Source organism: Procambarus clarkii, chromosome 13 (assembly GCF_040958095.1).
Source record: "Procambarus clarkii isolate CNS0578487 chromosome 13, FALCON_Pclarkii_2.0, whole genome shotgun sequence".
Taxonomy (NCBI): domain Eukaryota; kingdom Metazoa; phylum Arthropoda; class Malacostraca; order Decapoda; family Cambaridae; genus Procambarus; species Procambarus clarkii.
In genome coordinates, this window is record NC_091162.1 from 19,606,955 (window position 1) to 19,629,233 (window position 22,279).

At 40.8% G+C, this 22,279-nt stretch overlaps 1 protein-coding gene across 6 annotated transcripts in view; it reads left to right on the forward strand.

Annotated features, from left to right (window-relative positions):
- Nucleotides 1-22,279, forward strand: part of Flo1 (flotillin-1) — a 67,334-nt gene that overhangs the window by 27,673 nt on the left and 17,382 nt on the right. For all 6 annotated transcript variants that reach the window (XM_045740733.2, XM_045740735.2, XM_045740732.2 and 3 more), the window contains 4 exons: nt 3,698-3,913; nt 6,771-6,851; nt 8,992-9,098; nt 11,722-11,932. In XM_045740733.2, coding sequence (XP_045596689.1) covers nt 3,698-3,913; nt 6,771-6,851; nt 8,992-9,098; nt 11,722-11,932 — 615 coding nt within the window. The remainder of the gene's footprint in view (nt 1-3,697; nt 3,914-6,770; nt 6,852-8,991; nt 9,099-11,721; nt 11,933-22,279) is intronic.

A 22,279-nucleotide genomic window follows, 5' to 3' on the forward strand; every position in this document is an offset into this window, starting at 1 on the left:
TTAATTATTCTCTCTAACTTTCAGTATGACATTCCAACCCACCCTCCCCCTTCGTTTTCAGCCCATATTGCTGTAGACATTTTATCAATTGTTGTCTAGTGTTCACTGTAATTTCTTGAGTAGATTAGATAACGTGGATCATTTTATCTTTTAGTAATTGGTTTTGCAGTTAAGTGAGAGGTTTAAAAACCTATGTGATATTAACCAAGCTCCTAGATAAAATTACTCGTAAATAATTTTTAGTTATAACTTCAGCAGTGTATTGAACTCAGAATTTGTTAAACCCTTTACCTATGAATACTACAGTTTGTATGTGGCTTTTTTTTAAATCAGTATAAACATTTAAATTAATGTGTTATTTTTAAAACAAAATATTTCCCAGTGAATAAATTTGACCGTAAAGATGCTTTTTCTATTCTGCAGCTAAACATATTAAAGAATTTTTTCTTTAAGTTTTATTTTAAACCACTTTAAAGATATTAAAGAGGAGTACAATATTTCAGTTTATAAATTATTCTTTAATTTGTGTGTGTGTGTGTGTTCGTAAGCCTGCTATGGTTTTGTTTGGTGATTATGCATGTTAAAATGCAGTTTATTAGTTTTTGGCACTGCCTGCATAATGTATTTTAATGGTCATTGGAGCATACAACCATGCAATTTAGTTAGTGTTGTATTGTAAAAATATATATATTATTTATTTATTTAGAAATTGCGTGATATTTCTTTGTACAGTGTCGTCATATTTAGAAAACAAAGTATATCTTCTTTGATAACAATCATTATAACCATAAAGCTTCATTGCATGGGTGTTTCTTGTACTGGAGTGTAAGGTACCTCGGTTATTATTAATGTGTAGTTAAGACTGCGTCCGTGTGGGAATATGCTGCGTTTTGTAGTGTAGAATATACCAGGTTGTGTTCTTGATGTTGCTTTGTTTGCCTGATGATTTTAAATCTGATATACTGAACATCACAACATTACCAGTGACTAAAAAAAAAGAATAATTTAGTTATTTGATGGATATTAACCGTTTCTTTTAAGTTGCTTATTTGTCTTGTAAGATTTTGAACGATTAAGTTACTGTTTACAAGAGAGTTGTTTGGTAGTACAGCATTTGTTAATTGACTGTAACTGACAGAGTGGTATGCCCTGTAAGCACAAGCATGTGTGTGTTTAAACTTAAGTGTGAATATATGTTGATGTGACAGAGTTGGCAGGTTTTTGTGTGGGCGTATCATTCTTGCTTCTCAGGCACACGCCAAAAAAAAAAAATAATTATAGAAGTACAGTGGGCTCCCAGTACGACACTACTGGAATGCAGTTCTTGAGACATTGTGCAAAACTAAACTACATAGTATTTTGTTTAAATGAGTGTATGTACATGCAGGCAAGTTTTAAGGTTTTAACATAAAACAATGCAGCCAAATGAGTTTAATGCTGTTCTATTGTATAATAATGTTAAGGTTTAATTCAGTATAACACTGTATTCATGTATAAAAAGTCTAAATTCTCATTGATTCTCTAATATAATAAGTTAATTTATGTCCTAAAAATAAGTTTTTTTGGTTAAAATTCTGTAAGAGGTAATATATTTTTTTTTTGCATTTAATTCATTATTTAAGAAAATTTGCTCTTTATTCTTATGATTTGTGACAGCATAAAACAGGGTTGGCCATGTTCAACATAAAAGTAGCCTTGGTTCTTGCCCCCTACATAAAAGGGGAATTCCTTAATTTTATCTAGAAATGTGTTATTTATTTTAGCAAGTGTTTGTTACAACTTGAGTTTATGGATATTATTTTCAACATTACCCAATTCAGGTAACTAGCAAGAGGCTTATAGTGTTCTGGGATGCTAGCATAATCCTAAACCTGGTGATCCTTTCATAATAAATAGCCCTGTTTCATTGCATGAGTGTGTTTATGGGAGAAGAAAGACTAGGAATGAGAGTGTGAGGGGGAAAGAAGGAGGAAGAAAAACGAGATGAAAGGAAGAGAGCAGGTGGAACAAAAAGAAGAAAGGGGGGAAGGGGATGGTGAGAAAATGTGAAAAAGAGCATGATGGAGGGAGAAAGAAAAAGGTGTATACTTTATTGTAGTCTATTATAAAAAAAAAGTTGACCACTAATAATTTGTTTTAATTCAGTATATCACTGATTAGGCCCAGGCTTCAAAATAAGCTGGTGTAGGGTGTGATTTTTTTTTTTTTTTGTAGAATTAATATATAGATTTAATACTTTCTCCTATCGAACCGTAGTCTTTACCAAAGAGGCGTGAAGAGTACGAAGATTGAGGGAAAGAGAATAAGAGTAAGGTAGCAAGGGCACTTGATAAAGATAGTATGATGCATTCAGTTAAATTACTTTACGTTCATGCACATAGGTGTAAAAGTAATCAGAACAGGAGTAGTCAGTCATGTGTGTGCTGAGCCAGTTGTATGTGTGCTGGCCCACTTAATTGTATAGATGCTAGACCAGTTGTGTGTGTGTGCTGAGTCAGTCAGTTGGCAGTGACTGGACATGTTTGCCTTAAATTATAATTTGTACAAATGAGAGTGTAATTTCTGGTATTATGATCATTTAATATTTTTCAATTAAATATTAGATGCACATGCATTCATGCTTGAGTTTAATTAAATAAGCAGTTATTTACTTTGAAGCTTATGCCCTTGCAGCAAAGTTCCATCTTTCTTAGTGCTTTGCACCATATACTAAATACTATCTAGCAGATCTCTGTGTATGTTTAGCATTATACTAATATGCTCTTTAAAATCAGTGCCATAATTTGCAGTACAATAATATGTAGCGTATGTTTATGATTGTCATAAAATAATAATAATAATAATAATGGGATTTGATACTACTACTTATACACCAATCTAAGGTGCATTATGTGTGTTTAATTTGTTATTTAGTTGTTTTGACATGCTAGGTTTAAAATTCACTGTATTTCTATGCACTTGGGTTTATCAAGAGACTAGTAGTTATCATGTTATGCATCGTGTCCTAAAATTCTCTCTACAGTATGCAGAAAGATTCCTTAGCATGACGAAATAATTATCATTAGATTTTGGATGTTGTGCCTTTGGATATTAATTTTTTTTCTTATACAAATAATATCGGTCCAAGATACAGTACTGAGTTACAACTTAATTGTTTACTTGTAGCACTTAGACAAGGCTGAGATGTTTTGCAGTACAGTACTGAAGAAAGTTATGTCTTATCTCCATACAGTTGTTTACTATAAAGCTGTTATTTTCTTTGTGTAGTAGCACTCTTTGAGGCTTTTGCTAGGGTATTCTTGATTGTATGATGAATCTAAATTCTCAGTCGCGTTTGATTTGCTTCCAAGAAGTTTCTGTAGATATTGCGTAAAGCAGTTTATTTATTTTCTCAACTGTACATTGCTGGTGGTATGTACATACAGTATTTTGCAAAGGTAGTGTAATAGTATGTTAATACATGCAGTAGTCAGATTTTAATTCTTGAATGTATATTTACTCATAAAGAATTAATTTATATAATTGGGCCTTTTTATTTATTTTTTTTTTTTAGGTGATTGTGTAAGTAGAGATTTTGCTCTTCTCATTTGATTAACAATATATTTGTACTGTAATAAACACATATCATAGTGTAGAATTGTGGTTTAAACTTTAATGAAGCTTGGATCTCTCTTGATTTGTGACTTTTCATCACTAGGGCTACTTAGATGCTCTGGGTATGGCCCGAACTGCTGAAGTAAAGCGCGATGCCCGTATTGGTGAAGCAGAAGCAACCAAAGACTCGCAGATTAAAGAAGCAATTGCTGAAGAAGAACGAATGGCTGCTAAATACATCAATGACACTGAGATTGCCAAGGCTCAGAGAGATTTTGAACTGAAGAAGGCAACATATGATATGGAAGTTCAAGCAAAGGTACGTCAACTTTAAATTGTATACAGTACGTTGTTTATTGTCACTTATATTGTACACAGGCATGACATTTTAATAAAAGTAGTTATAATTTAATTGCATCAAAGTATGATGTTATAAAAATTAGGTGTTTACCAGTACTCATTTGCATATTAAAAAGTAAAAGAGTATTAGTTTGCCAGAAATCAAAATCTGATCATTGGTGTTTTCTAAATACAGTAAAGAATATCATTATAAATACAACCAATAACAATAATGGCAAAACATTTTTTAGGATACCATAAATAATCATTATTGATGTTTGATGTTTTTTCTAAAATTAAAAATATATTTAAAACAGTGACAATAATTGCATTCCTCCAATGAAAATTATTTACAATCCAAATAACTCAATACAATGCTATACATGTTCCTAATATATTAAGTAATACAGTGGAACCTCTGTTGATGACTGTCCCTCTTTATGAATTTTTCGGGTTACGATCCCAATTTTTTTGTACAATTTGACTCGGTGGCCTTCACCTCGCTTGGTGACGAATTTGTTGATACTCATATGGGTTGACCGAGCGCGTGGTTCCTGGCACAGGTGAGGCACGCTTCAGTTTACCAGTGCCTTCCGCCTAGTGCCGATCATGCTTTAATTCTTTGTAAAGAATTTAATTGTTTTTCGGATTTTTTGGTTTTTGAACAAAAGTAATTATTATATATCATACCATGGGTCCCAAGAAAGTTATAGGTAAGGTTCAACCTAAGAAAACAAATGTGAGGATGACGATAGAGGAACATAGGAACGTGGGGAAAAACAAGTGTCTTAGCATTGAGCAACAAGCAATCATTGAGCCACAACCAGGTCCTAGTGGTATGCCTGCAAAAATGTAGGAGAGAGAGTACCCCAGAGAAGTCATCAATGCCTGATGTTATAATGAAAACAGACTCCCCTTCCAAACACTTAACGCTTCTCCTCCTTCCCCCTTTCTCACCGTCTTCCATATGCCAACAAGAGTCGCCAATAAAGGTAAGATATAACGTGTACATACTGTAGTACAAAATATTTGTAGTATTATGTATGACATGTATTTTGAAGTTAATATTTTTGGGAGTGTGGAATGGATTTATTTAATTCAATTTACATTATTTCTCATGGGAAAATTTGTTTCGGTTTACGACCCGTCTCTGGGAACGGATTAAATTCATAAACAAAGGTATACCTGTATTATAAATATTAGTACTACAAGGAAATAAACATACACCACTCAAGGAATTATGTTTTCTTAAGTGTTGCCACTTATTGCTGCAGAAAGGTTACAGTAATTTGCTGAAAAATTACACAGCAGAAAAGTGACCAGCAATACATATACAGTGGAACCTCGAGTGACGAGCAGCTCCAGTTATGAGCATTTCGAGTAACGAGCAAGCCACTCGCAGAAAATATGTCTCGACTGACGAGCTTTCGCTCGATTAACGAACATTCCCACTTGTTCTCGGACACCTCCGATGACAATTTTGTTGTTGGTTCGCAAGACGAGTTTTCCACATGACGAGCTCGGTGCTGGAACGGATTAAACTCATTAATCGAGGCACCACTGTACTCCATTCCACCCCAAAATAACTCAAAAACGAAAAAAACTGTGGGAGAAAGTTGTCATGTCGAGGCAGATAATGTCAGTGGTGGAGTCAATTTCAATTTCTTTCTTTATTATGCACCTCATACCCATCCCGTTGGCGGTGGTGTAAAGGATTACAGAGGCACATCATCGGTGGAAGTGGTCAGGGAAGGCAGGGATTGATAGTTGTGTCAGGAGAGGCAGGTGGTGTCAGTGGTGGAAGTAGTCAGGGAAGGCAGGGAGTGATCTAGTGGTGTTAGGGGAGGCAGATGGTGTTAGTGGTGGAAATGATCAGGGAAGGTAGGGAGTGATAGTGGTGTCAGGGAGGCAGGTGGTGTCAGTGGTGGTGAGCTCTGACCTGAGTTGTCATCTAATTGGCAACACGTGGCTGGCACCTCAATGCTTCACTCACTGTCTGCTTTTCAATAAATTAGCTGAGAAAATGTTACCATTTCAATTGTTTGTAAAACATCGCTCTGTCATATTCCATAATCAAAACGAAGAATTCATAATAAATGGCGGTGCCAGTGGTGAGGGGGATGTATTAGAGAGGGTACGAAGACAGCTAGCTTTTACCTTAGTCAACATTTTTAGGGAGTGTCAGGTGTGGTGAGTCGAGATGCGCCATTCCCTACCACTGATACCACCAGACTTCTGACACCATTTCCTATCATTGATACCACCAGACTTCTCTGACACTATCCCACACCACTGATACCACCAAACTTCTGACACCAGTCACTACCACCAGACTTCTCTGACACAACCCCCTCCTCCCCACCACTGACACCACTCCTCAACATCAATATGAAATTTCATAATGTACACTGTCGTCAGAAGCGTCCAAGAATTTGCGAGAACCAGCACGGGAACACTAGGAAGCCCCACATGGTTGTCTCGTTAACCGAGCGGAAGCTCGTCAATTGAGACAAATTTTCTGCGAGTGGCTCCCTTTTTACCTGAAATGCTCGTAAATGGGGCTGCTCGTCACCCGAGGTTCCACTGTAGTTACCAGGAATTCATTTAGGTAATTTTATCTAAAAGTCTATAAAAACAAAAATGATTTTTAGGTTTAAGAAGTCATTCAGTCATTTCATCATTATTACAGGCACACTCTTCCATTGTCGTAAATTATAATGTTGATTTATCATTACACACTACTGTACTGTCCTGGATTTTATAAGTTATCATGTTGATGTGACGCCTCACTTATATTATTTGTTTCCATAAAAAGCTAATATTATTTTCATCTTTAGAAAGCAGAAGCTGAACTTGCTTATGAACTTCAAGCTGCCAAGACACGTCAAAAGATTAAGGAGGAGCAAATGCAAATCAAGGTAAATTGTACTGAAGCTTCTCAATATGCATGAAGTACTGTGGGTTATCATAGACAAGTGATGTTTCTAATTTGTTACCATATAATGTGTAACCTTTACATTTTTTTATCTGGGGGTGAACTCTTGAAATTGTGGTAATGAAAGAAGGCCACAAGCCACACAAACTTCCTCTTGAGAAATATTTTGGAAAGTTATCTTGAGGGTTATCTTGAGATGATTTCGGGGCTTTTTAGTGTCCCCGCGGCCCGGTCCTCGACCAGGCCTCCACCCCCCAGGAAGCAGTCCATGACAGCTGACTAACACCCAGGTACCTATTTTACTGCTAGGTAACAGGGACATAGGGTGAAAGAAACTCTGCCCATTGTTTCTCGCCGACGTCTGGGATCGAACCCAGGACCACAGGATCACAAGTCCAGCGTGCTGTCCGCTCGGCCGACTGGCTCCCTTTAATACTCCGTGTTCTACTACTAGGATTACTACTACTACTCTATAGTTCTACTTTAATACAACTCCAACCTCCCTGTTCTTGTGTTATTGTTAGAGCCCCTGTGGCAGCCCTGTACTTTTATCATTGTGTGGCTCTTTAGTGCTTTGTCCGAGTCCAGTACGGTCTGTTGTCACAATCTCAGTTCATGGTAGAGTCACCTATGCCAAACCGGCTGCTGGCAAACAAGCAGGATCAGCACTGTCTGTGGCTTAGCCATTCATGTGTTTGCTGTGCATGAAGAGCCCATATTGGTGTATTACCCGTTTCATCTTGAAATCCCCCCCATTTCATTTGAACCTATCCAGTAGCTTAAATTCTTGTTAAGCAACACACTGCGCTGGGTTCCATGAGTTGTGAGGTCCTGGGAAGTAAAGTTTACTCTCATTTTATGCTTTAAATGGCATCTTATGTGCTATCCTCTGTCTTGGCTCTACACTTTGGTCATCCTAATTACCCCTGCTTCCTTCTTCCCTGCCACGTCTATGATAGTGGCTATAATTACATCACCCAGTGTGACTGGCTCTCACTTTTACAAATTCCTCGATACAGCACCTGTAATTACCAATAATGGCACTCATTTCCCTCGCATCTTTCCATTTGAGGCAATTAACTCCATGACTGCCATTGTGATAGTAAGAAAATCTTTGAATCTCAGAGAGAAACTATTGTCCAGGTATACTCCTGGTGGACACATTAACCCCACACCTCTTTGGTAAGGGTACTAGCTCCCTTGGTATTGCTAAAAGTACTTTAGACAATCAAACTCCCAATCTCAGTTCTTCCAAAGGAGGTTAATGTTTGTTCTTCTTTTCCCCTCTATCTTCAAATTTGTTCTTTCAGTGGCTTTCTGAAAATATAATTTATTGAGCCAATTACACTTTTGGCCTCCGAGACAATTTGCCACTTCCCGGTACTCCAACCCGTTCTCGCAAATTTAATAAGTCAATATTGACTTATTAAATATGTGCATAGGTGACATACTTAACATAATAGATACCCTTAAAAAGATTCATAGAAAACACCGACCTTACCTAACCTACTTAGTATGTTAAGATAAGCATCTTATTGCTTCGTAATTACAATTATTACCTAACCTATAATAGGTATAGGTTAAGTAATAATTGTAATTACGAAGCAATAAGACGCTTATCTTAAGATACTAACAAGGTTAGGTAAGGTCGGTGTTTTCTATGAATCTTTTTAAGGGTATCTATTATGTTTAGCATATCACCTATGCACATAGTTAATAAGTCAATATTGACTTTACGAATTTGCGAGAACGGGTTGGGTACTCAGCATGTCGTTTGGAAGACAAATACCTGAGGGCTTGGCTCTGGCTCTGCCTGTGTTCTACCCTAAGTAAATCCTGTGCTGTCATTATTTTTCTTTATATTTCTGTTTATTCTTTTTATGTTGACAGCACCAAGCAAATGAATGGAGCATACAAGACATAGAAAGTAGACTAATTAAATGCCCCTTCTCTGGGCACTGTCTCAGTAGCTCCATATTCCTGACTTGTTTCTTCTGGGCTCCAATCTAGTCAATGTATTAGTATAAAAAGCAAGATTTTCATGTAATTTACAATAATAAAAAGCTGGTGTAGTAATATGTTAAACAGGCAGATGTTTAACACAAATCAACTGTGCTTCGCAGGTTATAGAAAGAGCTCAAGAGATTCTTATCCAAGACCAGGAAATTCAGCGTCGAGAGAAGGAGCTAGAGGCCACAGTGAAACAGCCAGCAGACTCCGAAAAGTTTAAGTAAGTACCTGTTCTGTAATGGTAGCACATATTAGTAAAAGATTCAGTTTTTGTGGTATGTACTGTAACATCTTAAGAAAGTGTTTTGGCTTTTTAGGTAATTATGTTGTCTATTCACAATAAAAATGGAGAATATTAGTTATCTAGCTGGGAGATATAAATTTACTATGTTTTAACTTTATTAAGAAAATAATGATGATGCCTTTCTTACTTCTAATACAGCACCTTCATCTGTAATAGGATTATAAAATGACAGCAAATTCAAGAATTTAATTTACATTACTATACTGTACTGTGTTTGTTTGTACAATGTTGGTCAATATTTTTGATCGATTGTATTTTATGGGGGAGCCCCCTACGGCTCCCTGGAGCTATCCAGGCTGATATGGATACCCTAACTATTTTGCATCTGACATCATTTTGCGTCTGAGGAGCTGACTTGGGGGGGGGGGGCCTTGGGGCCCGTTGGACCCCGCCTGGGTTTTCCGACATTCCAAGCCGGGCTTACTGTTACAAGGAGTGGGGTTTTCCTTTCCCCCTCCCCTCCTCTGCATACAAGTTGCCTTTGGGCGTCGGCTCCATCCTTCTGTAGGGCGTTTTCTTAGCTTTCCCACCTTTCTTCTCTAGGACCTGTGTTCTGCATCATGCCGCAGTCATTTTCTATTGTCTCGGGTCCTGCATGACCATTGGTCATGGATGCTAATGGGTGCGTCTGTGCCTCTGTGATTTTGTGCTTGTTGGTCTAGGTTCTTGAAGGTTCGAGTGGGTCTTCGACGCTTCTGTATTATTGGAACATCTGTCACCTTCCGGTGGGGTTTACCTCCAGTCCTTTTTAGGACTCATTGGTACTCTTCTGTCCTTTTTCTTTTCTTTCGTTGCTATTTCCGTTTTTTAATGGTCGCCTCTTTCTGTCCTTTGTCTCAACATTACTAATAATGGTTCTATATTCCTTGTTGGCACCCAGTGGCTGAGCGGACAGAACACTGGACGCGTGATCCTGTGGTCCCGGGTTCGATCCCAGGCGCCGGCGAGAAACAATAGGCAGGGTTTCTTTCATCCTAATGCCCCTGTTTTCTAGCAGTAAATAGGTACCTGGGAGTTAGTCAGCTGTCACGGGATTAGTCAGCTTCGGATTGCTCCGGTTTTGTTGTTCCTTCTGCACCGTTCACGGGTTGTCTAGGGCATTGTTCACTTCTGGCCTGCTCATGCTCCACTTGAGTCATCCTGCTCTGGGGCAGGGTGCTCTTTTCTCTCTTTCCTTCGGTTTGTTGTGGCCCCCTTCGGTTCCAGAGGGGTCCCTGGGGTTGTTGCTGCTTGGTTGGTGGGCTGGGGTGCTTCTTCTCGTGTCCGGTTACGGCTCTCCGCTGTTCTTTGTGCACCACGGCCTCTGTGGCCGGAGGCTGCGCTTTGGGTTGATCCGGTTTCCCTTCTTCCCTGTTCTTGGGTTCAGGTCTCTCAGGTCGTCCGTTGGGTTCTTCTGTCTAGCTGGCCTGCGGTCTCTCCCCATGCCCTTGACGTTCGTAGGTTTGCTGCACTTGCTGCCATCCTTAGTGGCATGTCTTGGGCTGACATTCAGGCACGGGGTTGTTTTGGCAGTTGCACTGGGTCCTGGCTGCGCACTCCCTCGGGTATGTTCCTGGGCCTAGTCGGGCCTGTGTCGCCTTGGGTCGGCTGTTGCAGCCTGTTGTCTCAACTTCGTGTTGTGGTGTAAACACCAACCGCCTCCCGGATGCGTCCCTCTGTTTTCGTCTTTGGTGAAGTAGCTCCGGGGAGCCGGAGGGGCTCCCCCCAGAAAACCAGCGTTGAATGTATTGAAACGCCATTTTCTGGATAATCCCTACATCCCTCCAGTCGGCATTTTTTTTTTTTTTCGCGTTTTTGATATCCAACCTCAGAACTGAAGTGTGGATCGCCAGTGCGAGGGTCTGGGGCTTCCCCTTCCCTCTCCTGGGGAGAGGGGGAGCTACACAGACATGCGGCATAGCTCGTGTGACATCATGTTTGATCATTTTTCTTTTGGGAAGTTCTGTCCACTCTTTTGGCAATTTTCGTTGTTTTAACCAGAATCGGGGTTTGTTTTGTGGCGCTTACCTTTCTGGGTGCCTGTCCTGGTCGATGGCATATATAGAATGCTCCAAATCACATGTGCATTTCTATGGGCCATAAGCTCCTCGTGCCTCTGTAAGGGGGCCAGGTTCTGGCTCGTAGTCCCCGGTAGGCCTAGAACTCCACCCACATCGATAGATGCAAAATAGTTAGGGTATTCATATCAGCCTGGATAGCTCCGGGGAGCCTCTGGGACTCACCCAGAAAATAGTGTTTCATTATATTCAACACTGGTTTTTTCACTTCACTGTATGGAAAATAGTAAGAGTTGAAGTAACCAGAAAATTTCAAATTTGATAGTATCATGCAATAGACTTCAAAACAAAATACTGTATCTGGATATTACCAGGTATTCCTATATTGTTTATAGCAGGCATATTCTACAATCATTTTGCAACCTGGATTAAAATGAGCTAGAATACACCAAAATGACCTCAAGAATACACTGTCAAAAAAAGCAGCAGTGTGATGGGTTAGACATATATCGGTTAATGTGGCACATAATCCTGATCCTCAGGTTGGAGAAATTGGCTGAAGCTGCTCGCACCAAGACCATGCTGGAGGCCGAAGCCGAGGCTGAAGCCATCCGAGTCAAGGGTGAAGCAGAGGCATATTCTGTGGAAGCCAAGGCCAGAGCTGAAGCCCTCATCATGATGCAGAAGGCTGAAGCACAGAAGGAGTACAAGGAGGCTGCCATGTTGGAAATGTTCCTGGAAACCCTGCCTAAGGTATGTTGCTCTATACATTTGACATGAAATGAAGTTACTTTTAAAGTTTTTCTATAGTTATACTCAAGTAAGAAAAATGTTAAATGTTAAAAAAAATTTGGCCCCCCCCCCTCCCCACCTGAATCTAAAGAAATTTTAAAATAGTACATTTTTATCCCAAATCCAAAAAAAGATTCCCATACGAAACGGTTTGTTAGATCTCGTGGTTGCCACTGTGTAGGGCAGAGCCACAGAAGGGCATCTGTTTCCTAATGGTTGTAACTGAAGGTTGTTTTATGATGATTTAGTGATGCACTTAAAATAATATTCAACTTACGGTAAAGGACTACATCACCAATTATGAAGGTTACATATTTGGGAATTGGTATAAAATGCATGTCTGTGATGCATGAGTACCTGACCTGTTTATGTTGAAAGTGAAAATGCATAGCATTCGACTAAGAAGACTTCATTCATCCTTTTGGTTGCAGCACTTCTGCTTCAGCTCCTCATTTTCTTTAGAAAAATTACAAAAAATATAATTTTATATACAGAAAAATATAGTACTGGACCTGTGTATGCTCTCTCCAGTTGTAAGTTACAATAATTAAAATTTTGACATAATTTACAAAAATACATCCTACAAAAATTTTAATTTTCTAATAGAAAATGTGGTCTAATTATCTTGATCCTGTACCAGGTCACAAGTGTTCCTAAGGCATAAAATTATAATTATGAATACTATCAATAAACATAATTGCCAGATACATGTAATATTATTTGAATCAACAGTACAGTATTATGGTATTCATAATGATCAGCGAGTCTTCAGTAGGAACACTATACCTGAAGGATTTAGATTTACTGCACGAGGCAAACACTTTGTCTCCCCTTTAAATGGCAGTCGCCACTGGGGCCCAAATTCCTGTTCTGGAGCCTACATATCTGGACAAATATTACAAGATTGTCTGCAGTTTACCTGTAGTCAGTTTCAAGAGTTACGGAGCCAGATTCACGAAGCAGTTATGCAAGTACAGAGGAACCTCGGGTGACGAGCAGCCCCATCTATGAGCATTTCAGGTAACGAGCGAGCCACTCCCAGAAAATTCATCTCGATTGACGAGCTTCCGCTTGGTTAACTAGTAAACCACATGGTGCCTCCTAGCATTCCCGCTGGTTCTCAGAAGCCTGAGACGACGTTGTTGTTTCGCAAGACTAGCTTTTCACATGCCGAGCTCGGTGCCGGAACAGATTAAATTCATTAACCGAGGCACCACTGTACTTATGAACGTGTACATCTTTCCTCAATCTTTGACAGCTTTGGTTACATTTATTAAACAGTTTACAAACATGAAAACTTTCCAGTCAACTGTTGTTATTGTTATAAACAGCCTCCTGATGCTTCAGAGATCATTAACAGTTTAATAATTGTAAACAAAGCACCAAAGATTGAGAAAAGATGTACAGGTTCTTAACACTTTCGCGCTAACCGGACTCACCGGTGAGTCCTGTTTCGTCTAACGCTAACGCATAGTGGACATAAAGTTATGTCCTCTTTTAAAATATTTGTATAAAATTCAATTTTTATCCGATTTACTTTGGGTTTGTTTCAAACTGCGCGCCATGAGGCTCTCTTTCTCACCATCAGGCTGCATGGTACAATAAGTTCATGAAAGGTGTGGACCACTTCGATCAAATGGTATTATGTCCCAAACGGGTTGCAGGTGGGTGACTTTAGCCGTTTATACTGGTAATGCTTCCCCCATATCATGTATTATATGCATATGTCTGTTTAGGGAATTTTATTCCGATCAATGTACAACCAAAAATAACTGTGTGCAACAAGTATAAACTTGACAAACATAACAAAAGTAAAAACATTTCGTGTGTATTTGACGCTCACTGATATGTTCCAGCGTTGTTTTATATTTGGCGCTATTCTATGTTACGCTTTGTTGATCTTTTTTACCTATGGGCTCATAGAACATTCTATTGCGAACACATTGACACAAAAATGAATGACGTACATAGAAAATTAATGTCATGAGAGTGAAATAAGTATAAACTTTCAAAGCGCCGTGCGTCGTCCCGTCACCGATACCGGGTAACAATTTCACCACTTCCCACACTCTTGCGGGCGGGCCGCATCATTATTCTACGCTTATATTCATATCACCGTATTGGGAATTTCATTGCGAGTCCATTGATACCAAAATTAACGCTATAGAACAAGTGTGGAGGTGATAAGAATCCCAAGAGTAAAAACATTTTGTTGCTGTTGGGCGCTCACGGCGAGTCATCTTCGTAGTTATTTATTTGGTGCTGGTATGCCTATACGTTTCGTGACTTTTTTTACTAATGTTCTTCTAGAGAATTTTATTGCGAACACGTTGGTACCAAAATGAAATACGTAGCTCGAGAACTAAGGTCATGAGAGTAAAAAGAGTATACACATTTTTGTTTTTACGCTTACGCGGCAAAACGCTCTGCGCACTTACGGTTGGCTGAGTGACCTTCGCGGAGAGCGCGAAAGTGTTAAGTGCTTGCGTAGCTGCTTCATGAATCTGGCCCCTGGTCTCCAAGCCCTGCTGGAGACCAGGTTTGTCTGGTAATAACTTGATCAGTAAGGTTGTTGTTGCTAGCAACAGCTTGGAGACCCATGTATCAATTACAGACTAGTCATTCCAAAACTTCCTGCAAGAATTTTACCAAATTAATTTGTTAAAACTCGTTAGAATGTGACTGACTATTTATCTTTTGTGGTATAGTGTGCATGATATAATGAATGGATCTGGTGCTTTGTGTTATTAGTACTTGTGTATGTTATGTATGTATGTTTCTCTACATCATTGTCGTATCACTTTTATCAGGTCAAAGGATTTGAAATGCTTTTTCAGCAGTCAAGCAAAGAACATTGAAGCACATGAATAGATATATGAGGCAAAGTAAACAAACTACTAGCCTATATCTCGTTACCAAATCTAGTGTAGCAAGAAATAATGAATATGGTGGATGTACACTGCTAATGAAGACAGACGTACTCTATGTCCTCTATACCACTGTACAATACCACCAATTAATGCTGTCCCTGAGACTTGTACTATTGAATAGCTTCTCTCTACCTTCATCTTATTGGTTTTAATTCTTGCGTAGAATAGTGAGAGGGACTCGGACAAAATGAAGGAAATTATTTAAACAGAAAAATCACGGCCAATTTTTCATTATTGGTACGTGTGTACTCACCTAGTTGTACTCACCTAGTTGTGTTTGCGGGGGTTGAGCTCTGGCTCTTTGGTCCCGCCTCTCAACCGTCAATCAACAGGTGTACAGATTCATGAGCCTATCGGGCTCTGTCATATCTACACTTGAAACTGTGTATGGAGTCAGCCTCCACCACATCACTTCCTAATGCATTCCATTTGTCAACCACTCTGACACTAAAAAAGTTCTTTCTAATATCTCTGTGGCTCATTTGGGCACTCAGTTCCCACCTGTGTCCCCTTGTGCGTGTTCCCCTTGTGTTAAATAGACTGTCTTTATCTACCCTATTGTGTGTGTGTGTGTGTGTGTGTGTGTGTGTGTGTGTGTGTGTGTGTACTCACCTAATTGTACTCACCTAATTGTGCTTGCGGGGGTTGAGCTTTGGCTCTTTGGTCCCGCCTCTCAACTGTCAATCAACTGGTGTACAGATTCCTGAGCCTACTGGGCTCTATCATATCTACATTTGAAACTGTGTATGGAGTCAGCCTCCACCACATCACTTCCTAGTGCATTCCATTTATTAACTACTCTGACACTGAAAAAATTCTTTCTAACGTCTCTGTGGCTCATCTGGGTACTAAGTTTCCACCTGTGTCCCCTTGTTCGTGTCCCACCCGTGCTGAAGAGTTTGTCTTTGTCCACCCTGTCAATTCCCCTGAGAATTTTGTAGGTGGTTATCATGTCTCCCCTTACTCTTCTGTTTTCCAGGGATGTGAGGTTCAGCTCCTTTAGCCTTTCCTCGTAGCTCAATCCTCTCAGTTCCGGGACGAGCCTGGTGGCATACCGCTGAATCTTCTCTAACTTTGTCTTGTGTTTAACTAGGTATGGACTCCAGGCTGGGGCTGCATACTCCAGGATTGGTCTTACATAAGTGGTATACAGGGTTCTGAAAGATTCCTTACACAAGTTTCTGAAGGCAGTTCTTATGTTGGCCAGTCTAGCATATGCCGCTGATGATATTCTTTTGATGTGGGCCTCTGGGGTCAGGTTCGGTGTGATATCAACCCCAAGATCCTTCTCTCTATTTGATTCTTGCAGGATTTCCCCTCCCAGATGATACCTTGTGTTCAGCCTCCTGCTCCCTTCGCCTAATTTCATCACCTTACACTTTCCCGAGTTGAACTTCAGCAGCCATTTTCTAGACCATTCCTCCAGTTTATCCAGGTCATCCTGTAGTCTCTGTCTATCTTCATCCGTCTTGATTCTTCTCAGAATTTTTGCATCATCAGCAAACATCGAGAGGAATGAGTCTATACCCTCTGGAAGATCGTTCACATATATTAGAAACAGGATGGGTCCAAGTACTGAGCCCTGTGGCACTCCGCTGGTGACATCTCGCCACTCTGATGTCTCCCCCCTCACCGTTACTCGCTGTTTCCTGTTGCTTAAGTACTCCCTTATCCACTGGAGCACCTTCCCTTTTACTCCTGCCTGTTGCTCCAACTTTTTTAACAGCCTTTTATGGGGTACTGTGTCAAAGGCTTTTTGGCAATCCAGGAAAATGCAGTCGGCCCACCCTTCTCTTTCCTGCCTAATTTTCGTTGCCTGGTCATAAAATTCTATTAAACCTGTGAGGCACGATTTACCATCTCTGAACCCATGTTGGTGGTGCGTTACAAAGTTATTTCTCTCCAGATGCTCTACGAGCCTTTTCCTCACGATCTTCTCCAGCACCTTGCATGGTATACAAGTTAAGGAAACTGGCCTGTAATTCAGTGCCTCTTGCCTGTCACCCTTTTTGTATATTGGGACCACGTTAGCCGTCTTCCAACTTTCTGGTAAGTCTCCTGTTTCCAGTGACCTGTTATACACCATAGAGAGTGGCACACTTAGTGCTTCTGCACCTTCCTTTAGTATCCATGGTGAGATTCTATCAGGCCCAACAGCCTTTGTCACATCCAGCTCCAGCAGACACCTTTTGACCTCATCACTGGTGAGGTCAAATTCCTCCAAGGTTGCTTGGTTTGCCGCCTCCTCATTTAGTGCAGGGGCTTCTCCTTGTTCTATTGTGAAGACCTCCTGGAATCTCTTGTTGAGTTCTTCACACACCTCCTTGTCATTCTCTGTGTATCTGTTCTCCCCTTTCCGCAGCTTCATCACTTGTTCCTTCACTGCTGTTTTCCTCCTGATATGGCTGTGGAGCAGCTTTGGTTGGGTCTTGGCTTTACTCGTGATGTCATTTTCAAACTGTCTCTCTGCTTCCCTCCTCACTCTGATGTACTCATTTCTGGCCCTCTGGTATCTCTCCCTGCTCTCTGGTGTTCTGTTATTTCTGTAGTTTCTCCATGTTCTTTTACTCAGTTGTTTCGCTACCTTACATTCCTGGTTGAACCATGGGTTTTTCTGTTGTTTTTCGTTTTTCTCCTTTTGGACAGGGATAAACCTGTCTGCAGCTTCCTGGCACTTTTGGGTGACAAAATCCATCATGACCTGCACATTCTTGTCTCTAAGTTCTGTTTCCCATGGTATTCCCCTGAGGAAGTTCCTCATCTCGTCATATTTTCCTCTTCGGTAATTCAGTCTTTTCCCCTCCACTCCCATCCTTGGATAGGTTATCCCTACCTCCACCAAGTACTCAAAGGTCAGTACACTGTGGTCACTCATTCCTATGGGGGCTTCAACTTTGACTTCCCTTATTTCTGACTCATTCAGGGTGAATATCAAGTCGAGTCTAGCTGGTTCATCGTTGCCTCTCATTCTTGTGGGTTCCTTGACATGCTGGCTCAGAAAATTCCTTGTTGCCACTTCCAAGAGTTTAGCTCGCCACGTATCTGCACCACCATGTGGGTCCCCATTCTCACAGTCTATCTTTCCATGGTTGAAATCACTTATGATTAAGAGTCTTGAGCCATTCCTGCAGGCAACTGAAGCTGCTCTCTCTATTATATTAATGGTTGCCATGTTGTTCCTATCAAACTCCTGTCTAGGTCTTCTGTCATTTAGGGGAGGGTTGTAAATGACTGTCACTATTATCTTAGGTCCACCCATTGTTATAGTTCCTGTTATGAAATCTCTGAATCCGTCACAGCCCGGAATTTCCATCTCATCAAAACTCCAGTCCTTCCTTATCAGCAGGGCCACTCCTCCACCTCCTCTCCCTTCCCTCTCTTTCCTTACTATATAGTAGTCCTTTGGAAACACAGCATCTGTTATGACTCCTGACAATTTTGTTTCCGTTAGTCCTATTACATCAGGGTTTTCTTCTTGCACCCTTTCTGCCAGTTCACTTGCTTTATTGGTAATCCCATCAATGTTTGAGTACATTACCTTGAAGCTCACTTTCTTATGTCCAATTTCACCCACACTCCCTACAAGTGTAGGAGGTTGTTCTATGGTCATTGCTACTTAGGTAGGCTCCTCCTCCTGTGAGGTAGTTGCCAGGGGTTCAGGGGGAGGTGGAGTGGGGGGCAGAGGGCTTAGGTCTTCCTCAGGCCTGCTTGGGGCAGGAAGAAGTCCTGGGGGTGAGGGAGCAGGGATTGCTTGGGGAGAGGGCACGCCCTCCTGCGGTGTAGTTGACAGGGGTTTGGAGGGAGGTGGAGTGGGGGATAGAGGGCTTTGGTCTTGCTCAGGCCTGCTTGGGGCAGGGAGAAGACCAGGGGCTGGGAAAGCAGGGGCTACTTGGGGTAAGGGGAGGGGGTGGATTTGGGTTTCATGATGGGCATTATGCAGGGGCAAGGAAGGGTTTGTGCTGGGGGGTAGGGAGGGCCCTATTGGGTGGTGGACTGGGGTGTTGCATTCCCCCCTGGGGTTCCTGGGTTGCTGGATTGGGGTTCCCCACTCCCCTCTGGGATTGCTGGGTTGGAAGCTGAGGTTCCCTGGCTCTCTTCCCTCTCCTTGCGCCTTTTCCTTGCATCTGCTGCCCTTACTATCTCGTCTCTGGTCATGTCCCTCTGAACATATACCTCTTTGTAGTTCCTTGCATACCTCAGATTGCTCTTCCTTACTAGGATGTCCTCTTTGATGTCCTCGCTCTTGAATACTACCTTGATCAATCTCTTTTTGTCTCTGTTGTACTGGCCAATCCGGAAAAACTGTTCTATGTCTCGTTCAGCCCCTTCCATTCCTATCTCCTTTAATATCCCGGCCACTGCAGCTTTGTCTTTAGTCCTCGTTTCCTCCCTTGTGGAGCCCTCTTGTTCCTTGACACCTACCACTACTACAGCTCTTTTCCTTTCCATTAGCTGGCTTGTGCATCTAGCTGCCTCCTGTGAGGTTACTGCTTTCATTACAACTTCCTTGACTGTGGACATTGCTCCTGGGCTCTTGAGCATTTCAGCAAAGGTTGGGCCAATTGCAGGGGTCCCTGCCATTGCTACATCTCCTGGCACCTGGGGGTTGGTCCCCTGGGCCAGAGTCTGATGAGGGCCTGTTTTTAGGCTTTTTATTTCCTCTTGTGCTGCACTTGTGTGTGTGTGTGTGTGTGTGTGTGTGTCCAAAATGGCACTAAATACTGTACTTATTTTTCAATTTTCTCTTCAGATATGCTGTCAAATTTTTACAGATCAGTTGTAGACCACACTGGTGATAATTTTTTTTTCTTTGGGGTGGATCATTGAGTACTGTACACGGGTACCTCAGTTTACGAATTTAATCCATTCCTAGAGATGGTTCGTAACCCGAAAATTCGTACACGGAAGCGAATTTCCCCATAAGAAATAATGGGAAATGAATTAATCCGTTCCTGACTCCCCAAAAAATTACTTTCAAAGTAAATTTTATACCTAATTCACCCATCTTCACTACAAAAGTATGTACAGGTTATTACTTACCTTTACTGATAGACTTCTGTTGGCGTATGGAAGACAGTGAGGAGGGAGGAGGAGGAGAGGTGTTACTGTTTGGAAGGGGAGTCCCCTTCCATTATAACATCAGGCAGTGATGACTTCTCTGGGGTACACACACTGGCACGTTTTCCCTGCATCTGGCTCACTGCTTGATTTTCTCGCTAGAAATTGTTCCATTGAAGATTGTTTTTCCCTTCTTTGTAACACTTGTCTGTAGTGAGACATCACATTGTCATTAATAAGATCAATGCAACAGCCTGCTACAGCTTTATCTGGGTGATTCTTTTCAGCAAAACTATGCAGTTCTTCCCATACTGCACACATTTTTTTCATTAATGAGGAAAGGACATCCTCTACTGCCTCCTCCTCCTTGCCCCTGAAGATTTGTTGTACCGCCTAGCTAGTTCAACACATATACCATTTTCAAGTTCACGAATGATCTTTTGTTTTTCCTGTATGGTCATTCTCGCGTGTGTTTTCTTGCCTTGAACCTTACCACTGGCTTTCTTGGGACCCATGGCGAAAGATATATAATAAACAAATTTATGTTCGAATAGCCAAAAATAAAAAAAAACTGTAAATCCTTGCAAAGAATTCAGGCCGCGATAGTCACTAGGCGGGAGGCACTGGTAAACAGAGGTGCGATCGCCATGCCACCACGCGCTAGGTCGGCCATACGCGTATCAACAAACTCGTTTCCCCAAGGTAAAATTCGGAACCTGATTCAAATTTTCCGAAGAAATCGGGCTCGTAACCCGAAAAGTTTGTAAAGAGGGGCATTCTTAAGCCGAGGTACCACTGTACTTGGATTTTGTGCAGGATGAGCTGGCTAGCATCTATTTAAATGCCATAAAATCCTTCCATTTCTGCAGAAGCTGTGAACTATTTTATTAGTTAAATGATGCTGCTAAAAATTGTTCTTGACAATAAATAACAATGGATATGGTATATGGTAAAGTAAACCAGTTGTATGATGGAATAATTGGTACAGTATTATGGACTTGAAGAAAAAACAAAGGAAAGAGGCTGGAGGCCAAATCTTGGGTCACTTTTAAATACTGTAGTTAACAAAATCCATTCATAGGTTTGCATAATGGAGTTGCAGACTACAACAGCAAGCCACCAAGATGTGGAACGCAATTAAAATGTTAGAAGACTCAGTGCTAGAAAGACTAATCGGAGATGGCCCTCCCTCACAGCTAGTAGCTCGAGCAATCTACTTGATGGAATCGAAGTACAGTACCACAATACATTACATAATTTCAAGATGAATTACAGACTGCAACTCCCCCCCCCCCCCCCTCCCCCATATTCTCCAAACTCTATGAAAATACCCTTAAACAGAACATCAAAACATGTACATAATCATCTGAGTGTGTTTATGTGTGTGATTGCTACATAGTATTCATCTGAAGACATTCATATACAGTATATACATAAAATACAGTATATATAAAGAGCCTTTCAAATGCTCACAGCTTCCTACAAAAAGAAAGCAAGCTACCAACACAAACTTTGTTTCAGCAAGACGGACACAATACTTGCTACTGTATAATAACTCTACTATATTTCCTACTTCTTCTAAACCATTCCTTCACCCATACCTCTCTGCACCACCATTTTCCCCTCCCCCCCTCCCCCCACACAGACACACGTGTGCGTGCATGCGACACCTGTACTCATTTGGGTAAATATTGAGCAAGTTTAGGAAGCTGAGGGGCACAAAGACCCCCCAACCATCTTGCAAGATTCAAAGCTCAATGACACTTATCCTGGATCCAAAGTAGCTAGTGGTTTCAGCACTTGGTCAAAGCAACGATAATTATTCCCAATTGTTTCAGATTTACAGGATGTGTGAAGAGAGGAAAAGGTTGTCTTCCTCTACAAATAGAAAAGAGGATCATAACCATCCATTCTCGTCTGTGGAATTGAATGAAGAGTTAAAAAGTCAGTGAATGTGCATCTCCTGGTAAGGATGGGATAAGTTGTGAATATGAAGTGATGAAACATCTTGATGATGATACAAAGGCTTGAATGTTTAAATGGGCAGACTTCTACTGTATTTGCCTTGCAGCAACCAAAATTCCATATCGTGTAAATTTTGCAATTTTGAACTTTTTCCCACTAAATTTTTGGGGGTATTCATACCACAAATGATAAAATACATTTTTACTCATTTTTATACACAATTTATAGATTTTAAGTAAAAAAAATAGTAACAAATACTGTACACAAATTTTAGTTTTTGTTACCATCTGTTTTTCTCACACTGTAGCTGCAAATAGTGGGTTATATTGAGTAAAATTTTAATTAAAATCCCTCA